Source organism: Mirounga angustirostris, unplaced genomic scaffold (genome assembly GCF_029215605.1).
Source record: "Mirounga angustirostris isolate CCGP_5_RB_7025 unplaced genomic scaffold, mMirAng1.0.hap1 SCAF_1, whole genome shotgun sequence".
NCBI lineage: Eukaryota > Metazoa > Chordata > Mammalia > Carnivora > Phocidae > Mirounga > Mirounga angustirostris.
The window spans coordinates 76,105,815-76,127,706 of record NW_026991709.1 but is presented as its reverse complement, the minus strand read 5'-3'; the positions used below and the strand labels follow the sequence as shown (position 1 = coordinate 76,127,706).

The window sequence follows — 21,892 nt, the reverse complement described above, 5'->3', positions numbered from 1 at the left end:
CTCTAAGTTCTTCACCTATCCCACCACTTGTCTTCTTCCATGGGTAACACTGTGTTGAATCTTGTGTTTATCATTCCCATGCTTTTCTTTTTCCATAGTTTTATCTCTTACGTCTATATGTCTTAGCAATATATTGCTTAGTATACGTTTTATAAAGATGGTATTATGCTCAGTGTGTCCCTGTGGGACTTGTTTTTTTTTCTTATCACTCAAAATTACATGTCTAAATAACATAATCATTGAATAAAATAATTTATTTTATGTATAGCTGTACTTTATTCATTTTCACTGCTATAAGATATTCCATCGTATGAATGCACTACAATTTATTATTCTCTCATCAATGAACATTTGAAAGTATTCTAGTTTTCTTGCTGTTATAGTTACTATGGTGGTCTTTTGTGTTCATGTGTCCCGGTATATATGTAAGAGTTTCTCCAGTAGTGCATTTTTATGTGAGTTTGGATGTTTAAATTTATAATATAGCAATATTTCAAACTTTGTTGGACCAATTGAGAGACCCACCACCATTTATCCACATCCCCTTTCACATTTATATTATCAGACTTCTTAAATTATGCCTATTGTCTAAATTTTCATCTCACTAATTTTATTGATAAGGTTTTATTATTAAAGTTATTAATGAAGTTGGGCATATTTTCATATCTTAATGACCTTACATCATTCATCTTTTGTGAAACGCCTTTTTATGAACTTTGCTTATTTTTCTATTGAGTTGCATATTTTAAATTGATTTATTGGTGTTCTTTTTATATTCTGGATATTAAATTTTTGTTTATTATATGCTGTGTGGTGATATGAATACTCCTCCTAATTATGGACTGTCTTTGTATGTCCCTTTTATGTTCTTGATGAACAGAAGTTCTTCATTTTGATGGAGTTGTATATATCCTTTTTTGAAAATTGCTTGCTTTTGTTTTATTTAATAAAAAAAATTCTGTAATTAATGTTAAAGCCTCGGTTCTCCTGTTTTCTTTCCTCCTGAAATTTTTTGAGTTTTGGTTTTCACATTCAAGTCCTTAACCTATATGGAATTAATTTTTGTGCTAAATTAAAAAAAAAAAAAGCCCCTTTGGGAGAATAAAGTGCTTTAGGTCAGGTCAACTTAATTAAGAAATACTTATCCAGTTTTCAAATTTTACCTTTCCCAAACTGGGGTGTGTGTGTGTGTGTGTGTGTGTGTGTATGTGTGTGTTCACTTTTTCTTTTTTTGGGGGGGTGAAGAGAATCAAAACAATGTGTCATAGAGATGATGAAATAAATGAAATAAAATCACTAATTAAAAATAAATGTTTCAGGATTATGGTTTGGCTAAGGACTTTCCTGAAAATTTCATATAACAAAGGAAAATAACTCAGGCTCTGCTTTATAATCACTTATGTTCTTAAGATAATATTATTAGTTAAATAGAAGGCTGTTTTTTAAAACAATTTACTTTGTATTAATGACTTTTGAGGGGGGTAATTTAAAATTATAGAAAATGATAAGAAAAGAGGTTATTTACTAAAAATGTTGACAAAAGTCTCTGAAAACCACCTCCCTTTAACTCCTTCCCTCCTCACCAAAACATTTTAACAACAACACAAAACCCTAAAGCCAGAAAATAAAACCATAGCATTAGAGAAAGGGTAATTAGACAACAATGTAATCTATGAAGTACTTGGGTATGTGTTTAGCCAGAAAAATTTTTGTGCATCATTGATCCTAAAGGATGACATAGCCCAGTGGTTTATAGTCCAGATCATGCATTCTGGAATCTCTTGGGAAGCTACTACCTGGGACCTTCCTCTCAGAGGTTCTGATTGCTGTGACCTGGGGTAAGGCCCTAGAATTGAGAAGTTTCAAAACTTCACAGGTGATTCTGATTTTGTTATGGATAAGAACCACCACATGGGGCCAAGCTCCTCATTTTATAGATTAAAAAACAATGGATGGAGATCTCCATAGCTCATTGTGGCTGATCAATAGCAGAACCAGTGCTAGATTCCAAGTTCAGTTCTCTTCCCACTCAACATCATTCACCCTGTGCAGGCCCAGGATGAGGGTTTTACTAATTTCCTATATCATTTAGCCTTGTCTGCATTTAATGGCACTGGGCCTATCATAGACGTTCAGTAAATATTAATTGAATAAATTCCTATCTCATGTCCAATTGCCAATACTGGCCATGTTGGAAAAACCCATCTATGGAAGTCAAGTATACAAAATACCATGAGGGTTGCAGAGGCTCAGAGCATTGAGAATGGTTTTGTTTATTTTTGGACTCAACAAGCTGTCTCCACATCACCCTAGAATCTGTAATGACTTCTATCAGTTTCCATGGTACCAGCTAATTGTAGAGATTTTAGGGCAGGCTGGGGGCACATGCAGCGTGTCTGGGGTGGGAAAGAAGGGTACTGGGAAATCTTACCCCTCTGCTACATGCAAGAAGGGAAAGAATTCACTACCAGATTTTATTAGGATTAGCTACAAGCTTAAAGATGGGGAATATAAAAATGGCATGGAGTTCTCCCTGAACCCGGGACACACATCCACATGGGAAGTGCTACATGAGGAAAGTGGAAACAGCATGGTTCGCAGAATAATGGCATCCAACAAGGATGAGCTTACACAGAAGTGCATGTCTACTTGGTATGATTTACAATCCAGGCTTTTCCCTTAAGAGTTCTTGTCACGAACACCTAGGCATTTTATTTCCTCTCAAACATCATGGGTCTGGACCCCACCCCCAGAGATTTAAATTCTGCAGAAAGAGTGGGGATTCTGATTTGCTTAATTAGTTCAGATCAAACTGGCCTTAGTCTCTCACCCAACCTGCTGATGTCTGAAATTCCACACACAGCTGCAATCATTTGTTGACAAGCCTATCTCCTTAATATGAAAATTGCCCAGGGAGAGGTTACAATTAAGGCTTTATCAATTATTGATATTTTCAGATAATGAGTGAATGTGTTTCATCACTTGCTTTCCTCAGAGGTAGTTTTGATAATAATCATTACAAAAACGATAATGGATTTCTAGCCTACCATCCGTCACTCTTCCACCTTCTAAGGAACACAACCACCTTAAACTTGGACAATACTTTCCAGCTGGCTATTTTACCATTTAGTCATTCCTTGTAGCATATCCTCTGTTTGCGGATGAGGAAAATAAAATAACTTCTCTTGGCATTCTCCTCTATCACCAGCCTTGATGAGGAAGAAACTCAGTTTGAGAGAAATAGGACATTCAAGGGGGCAGAGCCACACAACTAACTATTTGACGGATGGCCCAGAGGCACAATAGCACTTTCCCAGGAACAGTGAGTCAGATACTATCCCAAACCATATCATCTTCCAAGCATGGTGATCTTGCAATAAATAATTAGAAAAACAAGCTAAGGATTTTTTTTTTATTAAAAAAAACACAATTTACTGAAAAAGAGTAATGCTTTATACAAATTCCCATTACAAAACTCCAAAATACCTATTTGTCTGTTTTCAGGCACAGAAGCAGAGTACAAAAACATCAAAATTGGATAAATTCTGGTGTACCAATTCTGTTGGCCATTTTGGATTATCAATTTCTCTGTAGAGTTTAGCAACCAGTAACCACCATGCATTTATACTCAGACATTATTAGACCCTGTGTATGTAGCAAAGGATCTTTGAATTATACCTTCTAAGAACATAGAGTTTCAGGTTTGGGAGACATACTAAACTTTATTGGTTCATAACTTCAGATGATACAGTCCTTTGGATAACTCCCCCAGTGTGGTTTCACTATGAATTACTATTCCCAAACTACCTATTTGAGCAGTGCTAGCTGCCAGCTAATAGCAACACCTCTGATAACATCACTTAACAGAAACTCACCTTGTCTACCCTTGCAAATTATTATAATTCAAAAAAATCTTTCGTACTTTGGCTTTGCTGATGCTTACACTTCTGTTTTACCCGTTACATCTGCAAACTTGTCCTAGGTCAAGTCTGCATTACTGAAAGGAGAAAAGCCTAGCCACAAAAAGCACCAGGCCATCCTGACTGAAGAAATCGAAGACTTCCTTAGAATCTTTTTCATTTAGTAAACAGAATTTCACTTTAGTGTCCCATCATGTGAGAGATTAAGGCAAGAAACCCATTTCTTAGAATTTCTCTTTTCAGGAATTTGAAAAGCAATCCAAAAACCAATGCATTTAAATCCTTAATTCTTTCCCCAGTACAGTATACATTTTTTTTTTTTTTACCTTATAAAACCACATTTACATGTATTCCATCTTACTGGATCCCCACAACAGCCCTGTGAGGTAGGCAGGTCAGGAATTACAATCACCTTTCTACAGATGAGGCACTAAATCTAGGGCAGCCAAGTGCCTTGCCCAAACTCACACAGTAATTGGTAGCACCAAGACTCCAATCAGGTCTCCAGACACCAAAGCCAACACCTTTCCATTACATCATCTTGCTCAAGTGAAGTAGCAATTTCTTAGACCGGAAAACTAAGAGCAATTGTTAAAATGGAACAGAGAACCAAAAGCATCTTAGACACAGCTCATAGAAAAGAAATGGGCCATGAAGAAAGGAGGGTGCTGACCGATATAAAAACGCGTGCATAGGTTTGATTCAGTGACTTAACAGCCAACTGAACAAATAAAAACACTACTTAGGCATAGTTCATGTTCAAAGAATGAGCATAATATCAACTAATTAATACTCACACTGCCTCTACCAGCTGGTTAAGTATCATTATCTCATTTTGACAGATGGGAAAAGAGGAGAAAGATTAAGTGACTTGCTTACAGCTAGAGAGAGAATATCTGTCATCAGATTATCACTACAGGAAGTCTAGTACTTCATTCAGACAGACAGATATATAAGCCATTTTTTCTCTAGAAAGAGGTGAACTATACGATAATTACATATGAGAAAACAATACAATTGAGAGGGAGAAAAGGATAGTTTGAGGGGATATACATATGAGAAAACAATGCAATTGAGAGGGAGAAAAGGATAGTTTGAGGGGGTGAATAAGTAGCTTAAAAATTCAATCAATACAGTTGTGTTACAACACTTGGGAAAGCAGCATACAGCAACTGAATCAGACAAATATTTTCAAAGCAAACAAGAGCGTTGTAGGTCAGAGTACAGAAATCGTGTGGGAAGGTTAACAGGAATATATCATCTGGTCTTGCAGAAAGACATGCTCCCAAAGTTCTGATTTGTAAGAGATTCTTCCTGACTCTAGGAATTTTATTTTAGGCATATGAAATGTGTTATCAGATTCAAGATTTAAGCTCAGCCTCTTAAAAAAGAAGGCACAAAGGATGATGAAAGCACAGGCTATAAGATCATAATCAAAATACTATCAAAGAAGCACATGAAAAGGGCACATGTGAAGAACTGAAAAAGTTCATACTTGATAAAGCAGATTAGGTCTTTTGTCAAAGACACTAAAAGCTCATGAAAGAGGGAAAATGAAATTCCACCTATTATACATGTGTCCATATAGAAGAGGAAAATATACCAAATAAACTTTCTTAATCAGTATAGAATTAAATATATTTTTCTTTTTTTTAGATATATTTTAAGTATACTGGTACCAACATAATGATAAGAGTTTTTGCTATCTAGCTTTTTATAGAAAAACATATATATATGTACATATCTATATATATATTTAAGGGGCCCCCTCTCCCCACATTTGAGATGATTACTCAGTGGGAAGCAGTAATAAAAATGGAAAAGGCTTCCCTCCCCTATTGAGGAAAGGAGATAAAATAAGACTAAGCCATTTTTAGCAAAGCGTATTTTAAAAAAATATTTTTTTTGTTGTTTTTGCATTTGTTTGTTGTTGTTGTTTTTTGCAATACCACAGTTCAGACTCCCAATAGTCAAAAGTCTAAGGTCCTAATGTCAATGACAGTATTTCAATGTCCATTTTCTATTTGTTTCAACAGTGTTGTCTCCTTTTGCTTCTGTGTCACACGTAGTCTTTCCCACTGGAAGGTGCAGGTTTTGGATAGGGCCGTGGTGTTGGGTAAGATGTTGTTTTTCGGGGACAGGAGCAGCAAAGTAGGGCACCTCCCAGAAGGCAGAGAGAGGCCGCAGCCCAGCCAGTGAAGAGAGCCTGACCAAATTCATACCTGAAAAGACAACACATTTGTTTCATCAATGAATCACTGGGGACTTTTGTAATATAATTAAGGAAGGAAATCAATATTATATTCATTATATTTTTTTTCCACTGGGAAAAAAATCCCCTATGATCCCCTGGGGGAAGTACTCTAAGGTTCATGAACACAGACACACCAGAATGTTTACGTTGCAGTTGTAGACACTTTGCAATAGTAACTCAGACCACATGGCCCGCAACACCAGGGTAATCACACAAATATTTCCAAAGACTTTACCACATGCAGGAGACTTGTGAAGCATGTTTCTGTATTTTAGAAGCTGGGTTTGGACCATGATTCCCAGGCTAAAACTTAACAATTATGCTATTGCCAAGTAGCAACCGTATCCTATAAAGAAAATTGCTGGCAAGTGATGGAGACTATTAGAATTTTCAATAGTTGATCCTAGGTACACGGAAATCAGAAATGTATGGTTTCATAAAAAAAAGACTTCTAAAGATTTTTTTTTTTTTTTTATTTGACAGAGAGAGACAGTGAGAGAGGGAACACAAGCAGGCAGAGTAGGAGAGGGAGAGGCAGGCTTCCCGCTGAGCAGAGAGCCCGATGCGGGGCTCGATTCCAGGACCCTGGGATCATGACCTGAGCCGAAGGCAGACGCTTAACGACTGAGCCACCCAGGCGCCCCTCATAAAAAAAGACTTCTAAACAATCCATGGACCATTCTAGATTAAGCTGATACAGCTCGGTGTATGGAGCCAAACTTCTGGGGAGAGGCTCTGTGTATGATGGCAGACAATAGGGCAGAGCAGGCCTAGCCTTGAGTCCTGATGCAAATTCTCTACTGCTGCACTCTTGGCTAGTTACTTCACCTCCCAACCTTAAATTTCTGCTTCTCTTAAAGCAAGATAATCCCACCTGCCTCACTGGATTGCTTTCAGGATCATGAGAGACAATGTAAATAACACATAAACAGTACCAAGCAATTTATAAAGTGCTTTCACTTGATAATTTTTACTGGTAAAAAATTAGCCTATTGTCCTGTTGCAGTTTCTGTCCCTACGTTGCAAGTCTTATAGATCTAAGGCTCCAACACGATCACAATCACCGCAGTATATGTTTTCCTAGTGCGGGTGATTATATGAAGAGAAGCACACCTTATCTCTCTGACCACGGAGATTCTGCATCCATTCATGCTAGCACTCAACAAATAATAATTATGCCTTAACGTCCTGACTCTGAATGAAGTTGTTAGGCTTTAATGATGTGAACACAGTGAGACAAAGAGCCTTGACCCTGATCAAAGAGTGTTGTTACATGAGAGCCCAGAATCAGCTCTTTCATTTCTACAACTCACAATATAAATAAAAATGACTTTAGCAAAGCCAATTTTATAGTTGTGATGGAACATAAAATTTCCATAAAAAAGTGGCATCTCAACTTGTTTTTTTCATAAATAAGTTAAATTATGTTTTCTTAAATAAAATTAAACTATTGGGAATGAAGTTATATTCATTAACCCCTAGAGTAGTATTATTTTTTTCCAATCAATCATAAACTGTGTGTTGTTACAAAAAAAATCACTTAAGTGTTGGAAGTATTGGGACATACCTCAAAAAGGAAATTTTAAGTATGTTAACATCTTTATTGATATTTAAAAAATGAACCAGGAGAAAGGTCCAGTATACAGTTGGAAAGTACAGAGATTGAGAATTTTCTACTTTTAAGTGCATTTTGTCATCAGTATAGGCTGTTAAAGCAATTATCAAACTCATTTTAACATGAGTCACAGGCCTTTCAGATTATTTTCAAGTTTGACTAAAATTTCACAAAGTTCTACAAAGCAAATCCGAGAAGTTATGGCACTAGCTGAACTTCGCAGGAGATAAATAGGGTATTTTCTTTGAGAAATAAATAATAAAATAGTTTTATGCATGAATAGCATTACCTGGCATTGACTGGGGTCATGGGGTCATAAAATTCTTGAACAATTCTATTGCCATACCATGCTGTGCCAACTAAAACAGCCAGACCTACAGAAATTCAAAACAAAAGATGGTTAATCACTATGGAACAATAAGTATAAATGTACAGCCCATTAAATTTATAAGCATTTTACAAGAATTAAATCCCATCAATAGTGTTGACATTTTTAATTTAGTCAGTTTCAATTTAGACAATTTTAACTTAGGGAGATTAGAGATTCAGACATGATTTATTCCAAATATTCTATTAAGACAGACAAAAATATTAGGTTGAAATTGGGCATGGTTTATACTCTTCACGTCACCTTATTCACTGAGAGTCCAAGGTCACGGGCACACATAATGCTTTTTTCCAAAACAATTCAACAGGTTGATGTCAATAAGAGCTCCTTCAAAGATATTGTTACACATCAGTGTACTAAACTGCTTTTAATAAAATCAGTGTCCTTATTAGTATACACAGAGTCACTTACAAAAGGGAAGATGTAAACCCTTCTACATTTTTCTTGACCAAAATTCAAAATTTACATTTCTGCAGGACCAGAAGGGAAGTAAACAACTAGATAGCAGGGAAGAGCAGGACCTGTCTCAGTGTGGACCAGACCCCCCACATCCTACCGCCCCCCTGGCCAGACATGCGAGGTACTGCCTGGAGATGTGGTGAGGGGCCCCACCAGATCAGTTTGCACAGCAACCTCTCAATTTCCCACAGATTTCATATTTCAGTAATACCACAGAAACTAGTCAACATAATTACTTCTATCATTTATAAGAAGTATAAAATATCTCAATATTTCTTATCCAAGGAAATTAAATAACCTCTTTGTATAGTAATTATACAAAACCATCAATATAAACAGATTAAAGATTTTTTTTTTATTTATTTGAGACAAAGAGAATGAGAGAGAGAGAGCACATGAGAGGGGGGAGGGTCAGAGGCAGAAGCAGGCTCCCTGCTGAGCAGGGAGCCCAATGCAGGATTCGATCCAGGGACTCCAGGATCATGACCTGAGCCGAAGGCAGTCGCTTAACCAACTGAGCCACTCAGGTGCCCCTATAAACAGATTAAATATTTCCATGCTACTTCCTCTTTCCCTCCCCCAACCCCCCCAAAAAACTGGTCCAATCTAATTGCCTCTAATACTTGACAGAAAACACTACTGCTTTTGGCTGCTCAGATACACCATAAGAATGTGCTGGAACTTGCCACCCTTACTCCCTAGGAAGTCCCTGAAACGGAAGTGGGGGTGCTGCAGTCATTTACAGGAGTTACAAGAAGGCAAGCAAAGGAAGGGTGCTATGCAGTATGTTTATTCACAGCCTTTGGGATCAAACTATTGGGAATAAAATGCCATTCGTGCTTTTTCTGTCCGGAGCTAATTTGAATAAACTGAAAGATTGATCCCTTTAACCAAATCTCCAGCAAAGCCACAGACTCTCTTCCTTCATTATTGGTTAAGTCCACATATGATGCTGGGCTAAAGGCTCCTAGAAAGTCTTTTTCCAAAGAGAAAATGAGAAAAGAAATTCTAATTCTAGCTCTTCCCAATGGTAGATTGTATCACTGGTCTCATTTTCAAAAACAATAGACTGCATATACCATATACTGTATATACGTTATATATAATGTATATAGTAGTCTATTATTTTATGTGTTTACACACACATACTATTTTATCTGCACACATACACACTACCTTATTTAATATAGTCCTTATAATAGGGTTTCATAATGGAACTATCCATGTCTTTTCCTGGTATTCATTTTCTCAAAGGTCACATATGTAACTCCTCAATCAACACTTGAATGAAGCAACAAACATGTATGTATTTTCTATGGAAAACATAACTTCATTCCTTTATCAAGGTTTTCTGTTTCTTAACTCATCTAACCTAATTTCCTGCCATTCCAACCTCTACCTCCACTCCATTTGGCCTTTCTTTTCAAGTCTATAGTACATCCTGTTTATTTGGAATCAGATCTGTCTGTCCGGAATGCTGTCCTCATTTTTCTCCAAGAATCCCAGTTCCATCCATTCCCCATAGACCTGTTTGATTCACACATTCTTTATGTTCTCTGTCATAACTCCCCATCTTTGCCACATAATGTCTATGGAGACACTCCAGAAATTTTTTGAATCTTACAGAATTGTTCCCAAATGCTTGCTAAATAAAAAATATCTCTCTTCACCTGGGAGACTGCTTCTAGCAAATCAGCTGACACCTGGAACCTCAATGAATAGACCTGCCCACCATGAACACAGATCTCAAATTTCCATTTGGATCCTATTTGAGAATGTGAAAGTCAATTAGACTTAAGGTTTTTATGTCTTCAAGATTTTAAAGGAACTGAAAAAATCAACCCAAGTGCAACAAATCCAACAAAATCTAAGGAAACTCAAACCTAGGTCTTTACCCGTGCCAGAGACAGATTAGTGAGGTGAAGGAAGCGGGGCCTCTCTTACCTGCAATAAGAAATATCACTCCCCCAATGACAGCCATCCGCATCTTCTGCACCTCATCGTCTTCCAAGCACTTCATACACTTCATGCCAATTGTGGCCACAAAGATGGCTATAAGTCCCAGCAGGATGCCAATCACCATCAAAGCGCGGGTGGCTTGCAAAGTACCTGGTGGAGAATGTTTTAGAACATGTAAAAATCGTGCCTGGGCCAACAAGAGAAGAATGATTGAAGGCCACGTATATTTCAATAATGTATGGGAAAGATAAAAATGACCTAGGAGTCATAAGACCCCAGTTCCGATGATGTTTCTGCAGGTAACCAACACAATTTCCACTCCAGAGAAACAAACGCCTGGCTGCATGATGAGTAAGAAGCCCTCCAGTTCTCACAATTTATGTTTTCAATATGAACTTCAAATCCTCTGGAAAAATAATTAATGATCTGGTTGAATAGGTTTAGCAGAACTAATACATCTTTAATCCTCACTAACAGAGTATTTTGATTCTGAAATAACAATCATATGTATTATCCTTAATGTTAAGCCATTTATAATTAAAATGGCTTACAATATACTTTGGTAATAGTCAACAGCTTTATACTCCAGTCATCAAGCTGCAGAAAAAAACAGGTGAATTTGGAAGATAAGTAATGAATTTCTCAAAGATTATCACAGCTGGATAAGTAACATTTGTATTTCCAGTGACTGCCTCGGGGTGGGGGATATAAATGCCATTTTCTTAGAACAAAACAAAATAACCTTTAAGATGTTACTTTGGAGCAAGGTAGTTTCATATTCAGAGATATCACCAGTGTTCAAAACTATTAAATTGTCATGTAAAATAGCAGACAATAATTTAATGTAGTATTTCTCAAGATTCCACTAATTTTCTCATTTCCTGTTATTGTCATTGGTGTACTAAATCACAATATAGTCAGCTTCGGGAGATTATGCCAGTATGTTTCTTAAAGAATAAAAACATGACACTATCATTGTGGTATAAAGGCACAGATTTAAAGAAAAATGAGCTCGGGGCGCCTGGGTGGCTCAGTTGGTTAAGCGACTGCCTTCAGCTCAGGTCATGATCCTGGAGTCCCGGGATTGAGACCCGCATCGGGCTTCCTGCTCGGCAGGGAGTCTGCTTCTCCCTCTGACCCTCTTCCCTCTCATGCTCTCTGTCTCTCATTCTCTCTCTCAAATAAATAAAATCTTAAAAAAAAAAAAAAAGAAAGAAAAATGAGCTGAAACTACTCTGGTAAATGAGTTTGATTAATTCTAGATTTATTTCCTCCTTCAGGTAAAGATCATTATCTTATTGACAGTGTTTACATGTAACAATTATTTTTCCATGTATAAATAGTATTTACATTGTAACAAACCTTGCTATCTTGGGTAAGCTACTTATTATTCTTTGGGATCAAGTTTCTATTATGTAAAGTGTGAATGATGATATCTCTAACCAGGAAGCTGGAACAATTTACTTCTTGATGGTCTTTAAAAGTGGCTGACATGATGGAAAGGTTCTGTATCTCACTATCAAATTGATACCTAAGCTCAGTCTTATGATGCTCAGGGTTGAAAACTTACATTACCAATCATTACTAACTCTAGAGATTTCTAAAACATTCAATTTTAATTGGTTATATTTATATCCTTGCCATAACCAATCTCTGCTAAAATGACAATAACCTCTTTCTAAGAAGAATCAAAAGTATTTTTTTTTTTACTGTATTTGAGAGATATTTTGGAAGCCAAGATACATTTTTACTTGATTTAAGTAAACAGCAAAATGGAGACACTCCCCTTCCATAACCAGCTCCTTGTAAACACCTGGGGCACACATGCACCCTACCCACACACTTCTCATAAGATTCCAGCGTAAAGAATTGCTGAATCAAAACACATGTTCCATGGGCCGCGGGTTTCCCAGGAACTGAAGCTGCTTATAATATTAGTGTAACTCTTCTTGCTTGGATCACAAACAATACTGTGGCAAGAAGAGGAAAGTACCAAGGAATCCACCATTATGGCATGTCCTTCCTTCTGATTTATGAAGAGTTTTTGCCAAGACAATCATTACATGACAGGAAATTGAAAAGTAAAATAATTAAGTTCTTACACACAACACAAATATCAGATCTGGTCCTAAATGCCACTCAGAAGAAAGGCATTTCAGGCAAAAGAACGCTGGAAGGAGAAATACTAAAAATCACAAAGATAATCCACATGCCAGGAGGATAGGATGACTGTCCATCTGTTTACCTGGCACTGTCTTGGTTTTAAAACTACAGGTCCCACCTCCTAAGAAGGACCTGAATCCTGAACAAATGGGGACAGCTGGTCACTCTACTGGAGGATGACGGAATATGACAAAATGAGGTGTGTTTAGCGTGGTGGTCAGAAAGCTTAGATCCTGCAGGGCTTTGCAAGCTAGAGTAAGGTGTTTATTCTAAGTGTAATCAGAAGTCATTGTAGGGTTTTAAAGAAGGAGTGACAAGATTTTTACCTTCAGTAGAGAGAGCACAATTAGTAAATATTCTTCCTATGCTAACCCTTCAAATACATAGAGCCTTCCACAACTCTCAGCCACTTCTGCTGCTTTTCTCATAAACACTCAGTTTTCCAACCTTTATTAATTACCTTTATTATTAATCTCTGATCTTTCTCCAAGTTTTCCACTTTGTTGGAGTTGTAGGGCCCCCAACTTGACCCAGCTCCTATAATAATCATTCTGATCTGCACTTCACGTAAAAACAGCAGGCCACCAGCCCAGCAGGTCTGAGCACTTGGATCACAAGGTATTCTTCACGAGGAGTCTACCAGGCCTCTCAGTCTCATGAGTCAGACTTGTATAAAACCCCCCAGGCAGGGAGCACACACAGATAAACTACTCCAGGGCTCACCTGGGCTGCTCTAACATTCATGGTTTTCATCTCTGAGTTTTTCCCCTTCAAGTTCTCTAGGAAAGCACACGTGATTCATGCCATACCCATTTTATTCTTTCCACCTCTTTCACAAAGCTTCCAAGGGGGACAAGGCAGATATTTTGTTCTGTTCACTAACAAAACCCCCTATCTTTTCTTTCTTTACAGAATCATGACTTACTTGCATAATGCACAAAAAATAATGGAGGAAATGGGGGAAAAATCCTTAGGAATCATATAAGCCATCTAGAGCAGCGGATCATGTCTCATTTTTAAAAATCTGACAAAGCAAGAGCATTATTTTTTTAAAGATTTTATTTATTTATTTGTCAGAGAGAGAGAGAGAAAGAGAGCATAAGCAGGGGGAACGGCAGGGAGAGGGAGAAGCAGGCTCCCTGCTGTGCAAGGAGCCCAGTTCGGGGCTCAATTCCAGAACCCTGGGATCATGACCGAAGCTGAAGGCAGCCGCTTAACCGACAGAGCCACCCAGGCGCCCCAAGCAAGAGCATTATTCTGCAAAGCAATATTTCTCATCTACATCTTGGCATCCATTGATTTACAAAATTTCTCTGTATTTTACAATACTGGATGGGCATCAAACACAAAAATCTCATCTTGCTCCACTGGAGACAGTTGGATGAATTCTTAACTATAGTGATAAGTAGGGGTGGGGCGGGGATGTTAAAAAATAAACAGTGTGAGAATCATAACAACATGAAAATTCACTAGTCAGGCATATGTAACAATGGATTACAAAGTCAAAGTAAGCAAGTGTTATGTTACAAATTATGAGGGTTTTACCTGGAGATAGAATCTAAATTGTACAGTTTTAAGCTGGAACCAGATGAATCCTTCAAATTAAGGTCTTATGGAAGCCTTTTAAGTCAGAGATCTAAAAATGTAATTGTGAGCTCGTTGATGTCTCGGGCCAGATATTTTTCAATCCAAAACACTAAGAACATACCTGGCAGGCCACATGGATTATTCAATCTGTGTTCAATTCATTCAAATTAGCACATATTTTTATTTTTTTTTTCAAAATTGCACTAATATGATAGGGAAATATACTTACTCTCTTGTGGTTAGCTTAAGCTTTGATATACTACTGAGAAATGCCTCCCTAGTGAGCCTGGAGATAATAAAATTTTGCTATATAAAAGCCAAACTTAGTTTCAATCACTAAAAGCCAGAAATTTATACAAGGAGGGAACAAATCATACTTTTTGCTTAACTTGATTTTTTTTTTTTTTTATTTTCAAGATTTTAAAATTCTGCATTGAGTGAGCTTCCGAGATAAAGTTTTTCTCCTGGTGGAATAATGATCAGCAGGGTACAGAAGTTGAGAAACACTTGAAAGCCACAAAATAACATTTTGGACCAGAGAGATACAGGACAGCCTTGAATTATTAACTCTGAGCTGGTCTAATTGGATCAATTCAAAATGCAAATACATTCCTTTTCTGGCTCTTTAAATTTGGAGGTATCGCTACAATATTATTATCACTGACTAAAGTGGTCTGTGGAGAAAATAGTTAGCAAACATTCAAAAAGTTACACTATTGTTTCCCATCATCATTCAGCAGTAGATAGAGGAGGCAGTCTTTTAATTACATTTAGCTAGACCGATAATCTTGAGATTAAAGACCCCCTAAGGAGTTCTCACCACCTTCAACCTGAAAGTATAATTTGAAAAAATACTTACAAAGATCTCTACTTACAAGACAAGAGATGAGTGAGAAGTTACTGATCTACTACAGTTGGGTTAATCAACACCAGTGTAGGAAGACAAGCACAGACAAGTATGTCAATTTTTTTTTCTAAAGGTTTGTAGAAGTCTCACTATACAAACAGCAGAATCTCCTACAAATACCTGACATTGTTTATGCTACTTACCGGCCATACTGCTATATTATTACCCTATATAGTATGCATCAAACAAAGCTGATTTTAATTAAATCTGCATCCTCATGTAGTACCCCTTTGCATGAGTGGTTGCTTAATAAGTATTAGACAGTAAATGAACTGACCATCAGGTGACTGGAACAAAAATGTTCTTTTCTCTGTAGTTAAATGAGCTCATCACAGACTGTCACACAACTATACTCCCCTGGCTTTTTCACTTGTACTCAAGGTCAAAGTTTCTTAGGAGTTCTCATTGTTAGGATTTCTATTTTATTGGTGCATAAGCTGGTGGCCACTGGGTATGACCTCAATATACCACCCCACTCAGTAACTGAAGTGGTCTGGGATGAGGCAGGACTTACCACTTTTCAGGGTGTCCTGAGTAGTTTTGCTCTTTTTTGTTTGTTCCTTAGAGAAATTGCCTCTTGATTAAATTTATGCTTCTATATTATCACTTACTCATCACTCCAATCAAGGAAACCTAAACTATGCCACTTCTTTGTTTTCCATCATGGCAGTTAGTAACAGAGAATGTTGACACTGGAAGGAATCCACATTGGCACCTTATAAATTATCTTAGTTGCATCCCTGGGAGCAAGAATAGGGCCCAGCTTACGTTTGTTGAGTGGATGAATGAACCGTTGGTTCATCTCCCCATTCCTCTTACTCTGCACTATTTTATAAGTAAGGCTTATAAAATAAGCCCTATTTTATTTCTCTTCAGCCCAGAGAAATCAAATGGCTTACAATAATATACACAGTTAGTGCAAAACAAGGGTTAGAATTGAGAACTTATGACCTCAAGCTTGGATTTTTTTTTTTTTCCTACTTCCATCATTCCAAGAGTCAGAACTAATTCATGAAACAGATTCGAACACCAATGGCTCCTTGAACACCCTTGGGATGTAGCAGTATCATGCAGTCTGGGGAAGTGTAAGTGGATGCCTTCCTCTCCCTGCCTTTGCTTCCAAGACTTTCAAGACTTTAAAATCCAAGTCAGTGACTTCGTCTCTTTGATTGAGCCTGACATCATGGGGAGAGTGCTGGGAAACCTCACTGACAACCAATACTCATTAAGCACACCTACACACATGTGGATTCATGCAAAGCAAGCTGAACAGGCTAGAGGAGCTTATACACAAATTACAGAATCCCAAGGTTAGATGAGACTTAGAGAGAGTCTAGCCTAACCTTCCATTTGTCTGGTGCTTGGATTTTCCCTACAACATTCCTACAAAATGCTTACTTCTCTGCTTGTGCACCTCCCACAATGCAACCTCCCAGTACAGCCCAATCTTTGGACAGCTTTAGCTATTAAAATCAAGCAAGAAAAAACAATTAACTAAGTACCTAAAACAGGTGCAAGCTTGCCAAAAGTTTGAGAATTGGATCAGCAGAACGCAAGATGTACAGTTTAATCCAGAAAAAGTCTGCTGCAGCAGTACCTGGCACTGCCCTTTGTATGTGCCAACTCTCAGCGGTCATCAGTGTGAATGAACATCTCATACTTGGGATGGAATTGAAATTGTCTCAGCCATAGTAAAACCACAATACACAGTGTAACATCACCCCTCCCCCCAAGGGAAGCTTCTCGGTTACATTTTCATAAACTGTTCTGCAAGAACCACCTAAAAGAAGCCCCGTTGTATCTCATTTCCTATATTGGTTTAAACATCCTATAACCCTTTATAAATGTCATGTGCTTTTTATAGCTGACACTAGTTAGAGCAGGGGATCAAGGGCTTTTAACACATCCATTGCCTTAAACCTTGATAAATTTCTGTATCTCTACTCTAAGATGCCAAGTGGGCTCCACTGGCAAAGTGAGCAAGATACAATTTCAGGAAACTTCTAGCCAAGCTATAAGCTAAAAGCAAGCACTTCCTGGTATGCAACCCTTTACAAGGAAAGCTACTTACATCTAGGAAATTCTGTTCTCTTTTAGACATCACAAAACTGCGCCAAAACCAGCCAATGAATCATCACCCCAGGTCTCTACATCAGAGGAGAGTGAGGACCACTGCCCAGGCAGAGAAACAGAGACAGGTTCCCTGGGCTCTGTTCAAAGGCCTCCAGCGAGTCATGGGCAGGTTGGGAGAGCAGCTATGAGTCAAGGCTCCCTCTTCTGGGAATCAGTTTTGAGAGAAAGGCCTCAGCTCCACCTTGAATAAATCCTGGTTTTAACCAAAATAAAAAGAGGAATCTGATCTGGAGTTAAAAAGAATCATCAGGAAGAAATCTCTAAAATCTGTATGGGGGAATGGGTATTGTTTAGTTCTTCTACTACAGCTTCAAAAACTATAACAGCTATATTAACCACGAATAAATCAAAATAAAACATTTTAACACATTATCGTGTATAGTGATGACCTGCTGGAGTATTTGCAACATGGATCAGTTTGGTCATGGATTCTATTTGGTCACCTAAAGAAGTAAAAGGAAACCTATTTAAGCATACTGAAAATGAACTGTTTTGATCAGAAGAATCAGAGACCTCTCTGGAATTTCCCTTAAAGCCTTCTCCATCTGCCAAGTCCTCGACATGATACCCAAAATGCCTGACACCATTTCCTTACAGACATTTGTCTTTTCATGGGGAGATTCAATGATTATATAAACGGGTGTACTTAATACACTTCTTATATTTGGTATAAAAGATCCTAATACAGGAGCTTTGAAAAGTTGAAGTGACAACACTCAAACCACCATGCACATTGACGAACCAAATCCCACAGGTGTGCAAGCTGTTTAAACAGATTCAGAACAGATTTAATAACTCTAAGATGTATGGTTTTTGACAAAACCACAGGCTGGAGGTGGACAGGGCAATTGAAGGAAGCTTGAGCAACGGCAACATGGCTCACCCTTAGCACACAAGGTGGGCTGGTGGTCAGCCTTGTTTATCCTGGCAAAGACTAAGTAAGCTTTTCTTTAAGTTAGTTTGAGGGCATGAGAGTCAAAGGTGTAGGGCAACTAACACAGTATCTCAAGGAAGGTACTCCAGCCATGAATTATTATGACCTAAGTAAGTGGGAATTTAATGAGTTTCTAAAAAGGTACTCATAACGTTTTACCTAAAAATAAATAAATAAACAAAAGTAAAAAGGCCATCCTATCGTCCTTCTCCCTATAATCCTTAGAAATATCACTCTCTACATAATTCTTTTCAACTTGACAGACGAACGGACATCCGTTACACAGACACTCCTTTAAGGAAGATGGAAGCTTGGAGAAGACCCACCATTTCTCTCACTACCCTCCTCCCTGACTGAGCTCTGCCTTCAGCAATTGTCTCCTCTGCTGCATTTTCTCCAGTGCCTTCATTCTCCTTCATATTATGAGGGGAACTTACTTAGAACTTTTCTTTCTTGCCACCCCTTTCCACCTGCCACCAAACTTCACTTTCCAAAATAACACTACACAATCTGCCTCCTCTGCAGACTCCTGGCTTGAAAGCTAAACCCTTCAGGGGAATCTCAAGAGGCTTCTTGAAGGAGTCATGGAAGAAGATGCAAAGGAGCTTCCCCATACTTACTGGATCTTAAAAATAAAAAAAAATCAAAAGATTCAAACTCAAGTGTGAGTAGTAGACACTAGGTTGGGACATTCCATGTAGAAATGTGATTTTACTATGAAAACTCAGAGTAAAGATAGATTTTACCCCCCCCCCAATTTACCTAAAGCTTTAGGATTCCCTATTAATTAAAGAATCTGGAAAAGCTGACAGGCTCCAAACTTTTCAAAGCATACTGTTTTCTTGTCCAAACCTCACCACTCTTCAATTTATACAGAATCTTACAATATCCAGGACAAGCCTAAGTGCTCAAGTTGGAGGCTGGCCTTCACCCACTCAATCTCCACCTCACTGTCATGGGAATTTAAGATGAAACCACACCTAGAGGAAAAGTGTCACCCGGCGAGTGAAAGGAAAAACCAGAGCTGAGGCCAGGGCTTCTCTTTTCCCAAACCACAGTTCTCTCGCTTCATCACGACAAAGCACATGATCAGAAGATTTGATCAACTGAAGTTTCACAACCACGTAATTATACCACAGAATCAACTGGTAGCCACTACCCCAAAGCGGAGCCCCTGGTGGGGGGCTGGGGTCTCAGGTTCACGACCGTGGGGGTGGGGAAGGCACTCACTGCTCAGATTCAGCAAGGAGTCGAAGACTTTGCACTGAATCTGCCCGGTGCTCTGCGACACGCAGGACATCCACAGCCCCTCGTAAATGGCCTGGGCCGTCACGATGTTGTCCCCCGCGTAGGAGTAAATCTTCCACTGGGGCAGTGCCGTGCTGACAATGCAGCCGATCCAGCCCAGGAAGGCCAGGATGAAGCCTAAGAGCTGCAGCCCCGCGTTGGCCATGGCTCGCTCGGGCGCCCGCGCTGGTTCAGGGGTGGCAGGTGCAGAAGGCGGAGTTGGCAGGTGCGCCCCGGGGACTCTCCGGAGTGACGGAGCCGCGCGGAGGAAGTTACTGCGGAGAGCCCTGCTCCCTGAGCTGCCACCGAAGAAGCTTTGGGTCTGGGTCCCGTCTGGGTCGGCGCTGGAGTCGGGACGCGAGAAGCTGTGCTACTCCCAGGCTCCGGGACTGAGACGCCAACCCTCTGGGCGCCGCGATTTAAAGCAGCTCCGCCCCCGGCCCGCCGGCCGCCGCGCAGCGCCCCCTGGCGGTTTCAGAGCGGCTCGCTGGGAAAGCGGCGGGGAGCGCGGGAGCCCGCGATGGCAGAGTCCTAGGCAGGAAGGTCCCGCCTGAGGTGTGGGGACTCCCTGGGGAGGATCAGATCTGCACAGTGCTCCCGTATTCGTCCCTTATCCAAAATGATTTTCTATGTGGAAACACTAAAAATTCATAACCATGGAAAAATAGAGGCCTCAAAAGACCCACGGTTTCATTTGCAACTTTATTTCACTATCTTATTAAAAGGCATTTTCTATTTATCCCCAGGACACCCTCCCATCCCCACACACTTCTCTCTCTTTTGTTCATCTTTCCCCCCTCCCCCTTTTGCCTCCTGTTCCCTTCTTCTCTTCATGGTCTCTTCTAGAATCATACATTTCTGCATGAGTTGGAAGAAATCTTTGTACTTTATAGATCAGGAAACTGAGGCTCAGAGAGGAAACATGGTTTTCATAAGATCACACAGCAAGTTAGTAGCATCTCTATACTTGGTTCTCAGACCACTCTGCTTTCCACTACATCTCAAATCGACCGGAATATATACTCTTTAATCTATCATCCCTATGAAAATGCGGCCCACCTTCCCCCACCCCTACACACACACACACACACACACACACGCGCGCGCGCGCGCGCCTCTTTCCTGCAGCAGTTTGTCTTAGAGCAGTGATTACTTCTCAGAGGGATCTGGCCAATGGGTGCACCCCGTGTCCCAAAGGGTGTTTTATTAATGAATTATCAGACAACCATTCATCAAATGTGAGAGCATGTAAAAAGTCTTGCCCCAGAGAAAAGAGAACTGCTCTGGGATTTAGGAAGTCAGCATCCTGGTTCCATGTTTTGCAGTGACTGGCTGGGGCCACTCCCTCAGGTGTCAGTCTGGCTGAGCCTGTAGTTTCCCTCTATGGGTTTCTAAAATTTCCTTCTTTGTAGTTACTCAGAAGTGATCTTGTGGTTTGGAATAATTAAAATGTTTTCCCAACTGCTTTTTGTGTGTGGTTTGAGTGTGGTGGGAGGAGATGCTTCTATGATTTTAGTAAAAACAGAAGTCCATCTAGGAAGAAAACAAGATATGTTCCCATATTTACTGTGAAAACTGCCAGTTTGTAACAAGGAAGGAACAGAAAAAAAGTTCAGAGGGTGAGTGAAAGGAATGAAAACAAGCATACAAACTAATACTTGGGAGATGCTGATGGAGAAAGGACAGGTGGGCTTTGCATGTGGGGGGGCAGGTGGTACATGAGAATCTCTGTACCTTCTGCTCAACTTTGCTGTGAACCCAAAGCTGCCCTTAAAACAAAGTCTATATAAAAGTAACAACAGCAACAAACACACACACACACACACAAACAAAAGCCCCACCAACCTAATTTCCACCTGGCTATCTCCAGATAGCCAAAGGACCAAAGGACAGATCTGCAAGGAAATTTGGGGACTAGCAATGAAGAGGGTACACATGAGCTGGATAAAGAGGTTTCATTCAGCGTAAGCCAGACTAAAACAAGTAAGTGTTCTCCTTCTTCTGAAAGTCTTCTCAGACCCCAGGAATGCTCCCAGTCAGCTTTGAAGGGCAGGACCACATCCAGGTTGAGTCCCCAGAGTCTGAGCCTGAAGTTAGTAATTCTTTCTAGGTCCAGGTGGATGTTCTATGGGTGCCTGTGGGTGTGGGTGAGGGGTTATCAATCACACTTCATCTGTCTATTCCTCAGGAATATTTAGCTCAAAGGAGGTTCTCAGAATTTGCTATCGGGCTAGACCATTACCATGTGAATCATATAATCTTGGTGGTGGTGTTGTTTCAGTCAAT

The 21,892-nt window shown here is 39.3% G+C and overlaps 1 protein-coding gene across 1 annotated transcript; it reads right to left on the bottom strand.

The window, feature by feature from the left end:
• Positions 1-3,398: 3,398 nt before the first annotated feature.
• Positions 3,399-20,002, bottom strand: CLDN1 (claudin 1). The gene is made up of 4 exons (XM_045903158.2): positions 19,550-20,002; positions 10,581-10,745; positions 8,079-8,163; positions 3,399-6,142 (listed from the first exon to the last, which is right to left on the bottom strand). The coding sequence occupies exons 1-4, from the start codon at positions 19,770-19,772 to the stop codon at positions 5,980-5,982; spliced, it is 636 nt and encodes a 211-aa protein (XP_045759114.1). The 5' UTR covers positions 19,773-20,002; the 3' UTR covers positions 3,399-5,979.
• Between the last annotated feature and the right edge of the window lie 1,890 nt (positions 20,003-21,892).

Excerpts from the sequence above, each read along its gene's own strand:
- CLDN1 (XM_045903158.2), bottom strand. The coding sequence starts at position 19,772 with ATGGCCAACGCGGGGCTGCAGCTCTTAGGCTTCATCCTGGCCTTCCTG. Across the intron at positions 8,164-10,580 it reads AGTGATATTTCTTATTGCAG|GTCTGGCTGTTTTAGTTGGC; the intron begins GTAAGAGAGGCC and ends GAATTTCTGTAG. Across the intron at positions 6,143-8,078 it reads ATGACCCCAGTCAATGCCAG|GTATGAATTTGGTCAGGCTC; the intron begins GTAATGCTATTC and ends TTGTCTTTTCAG.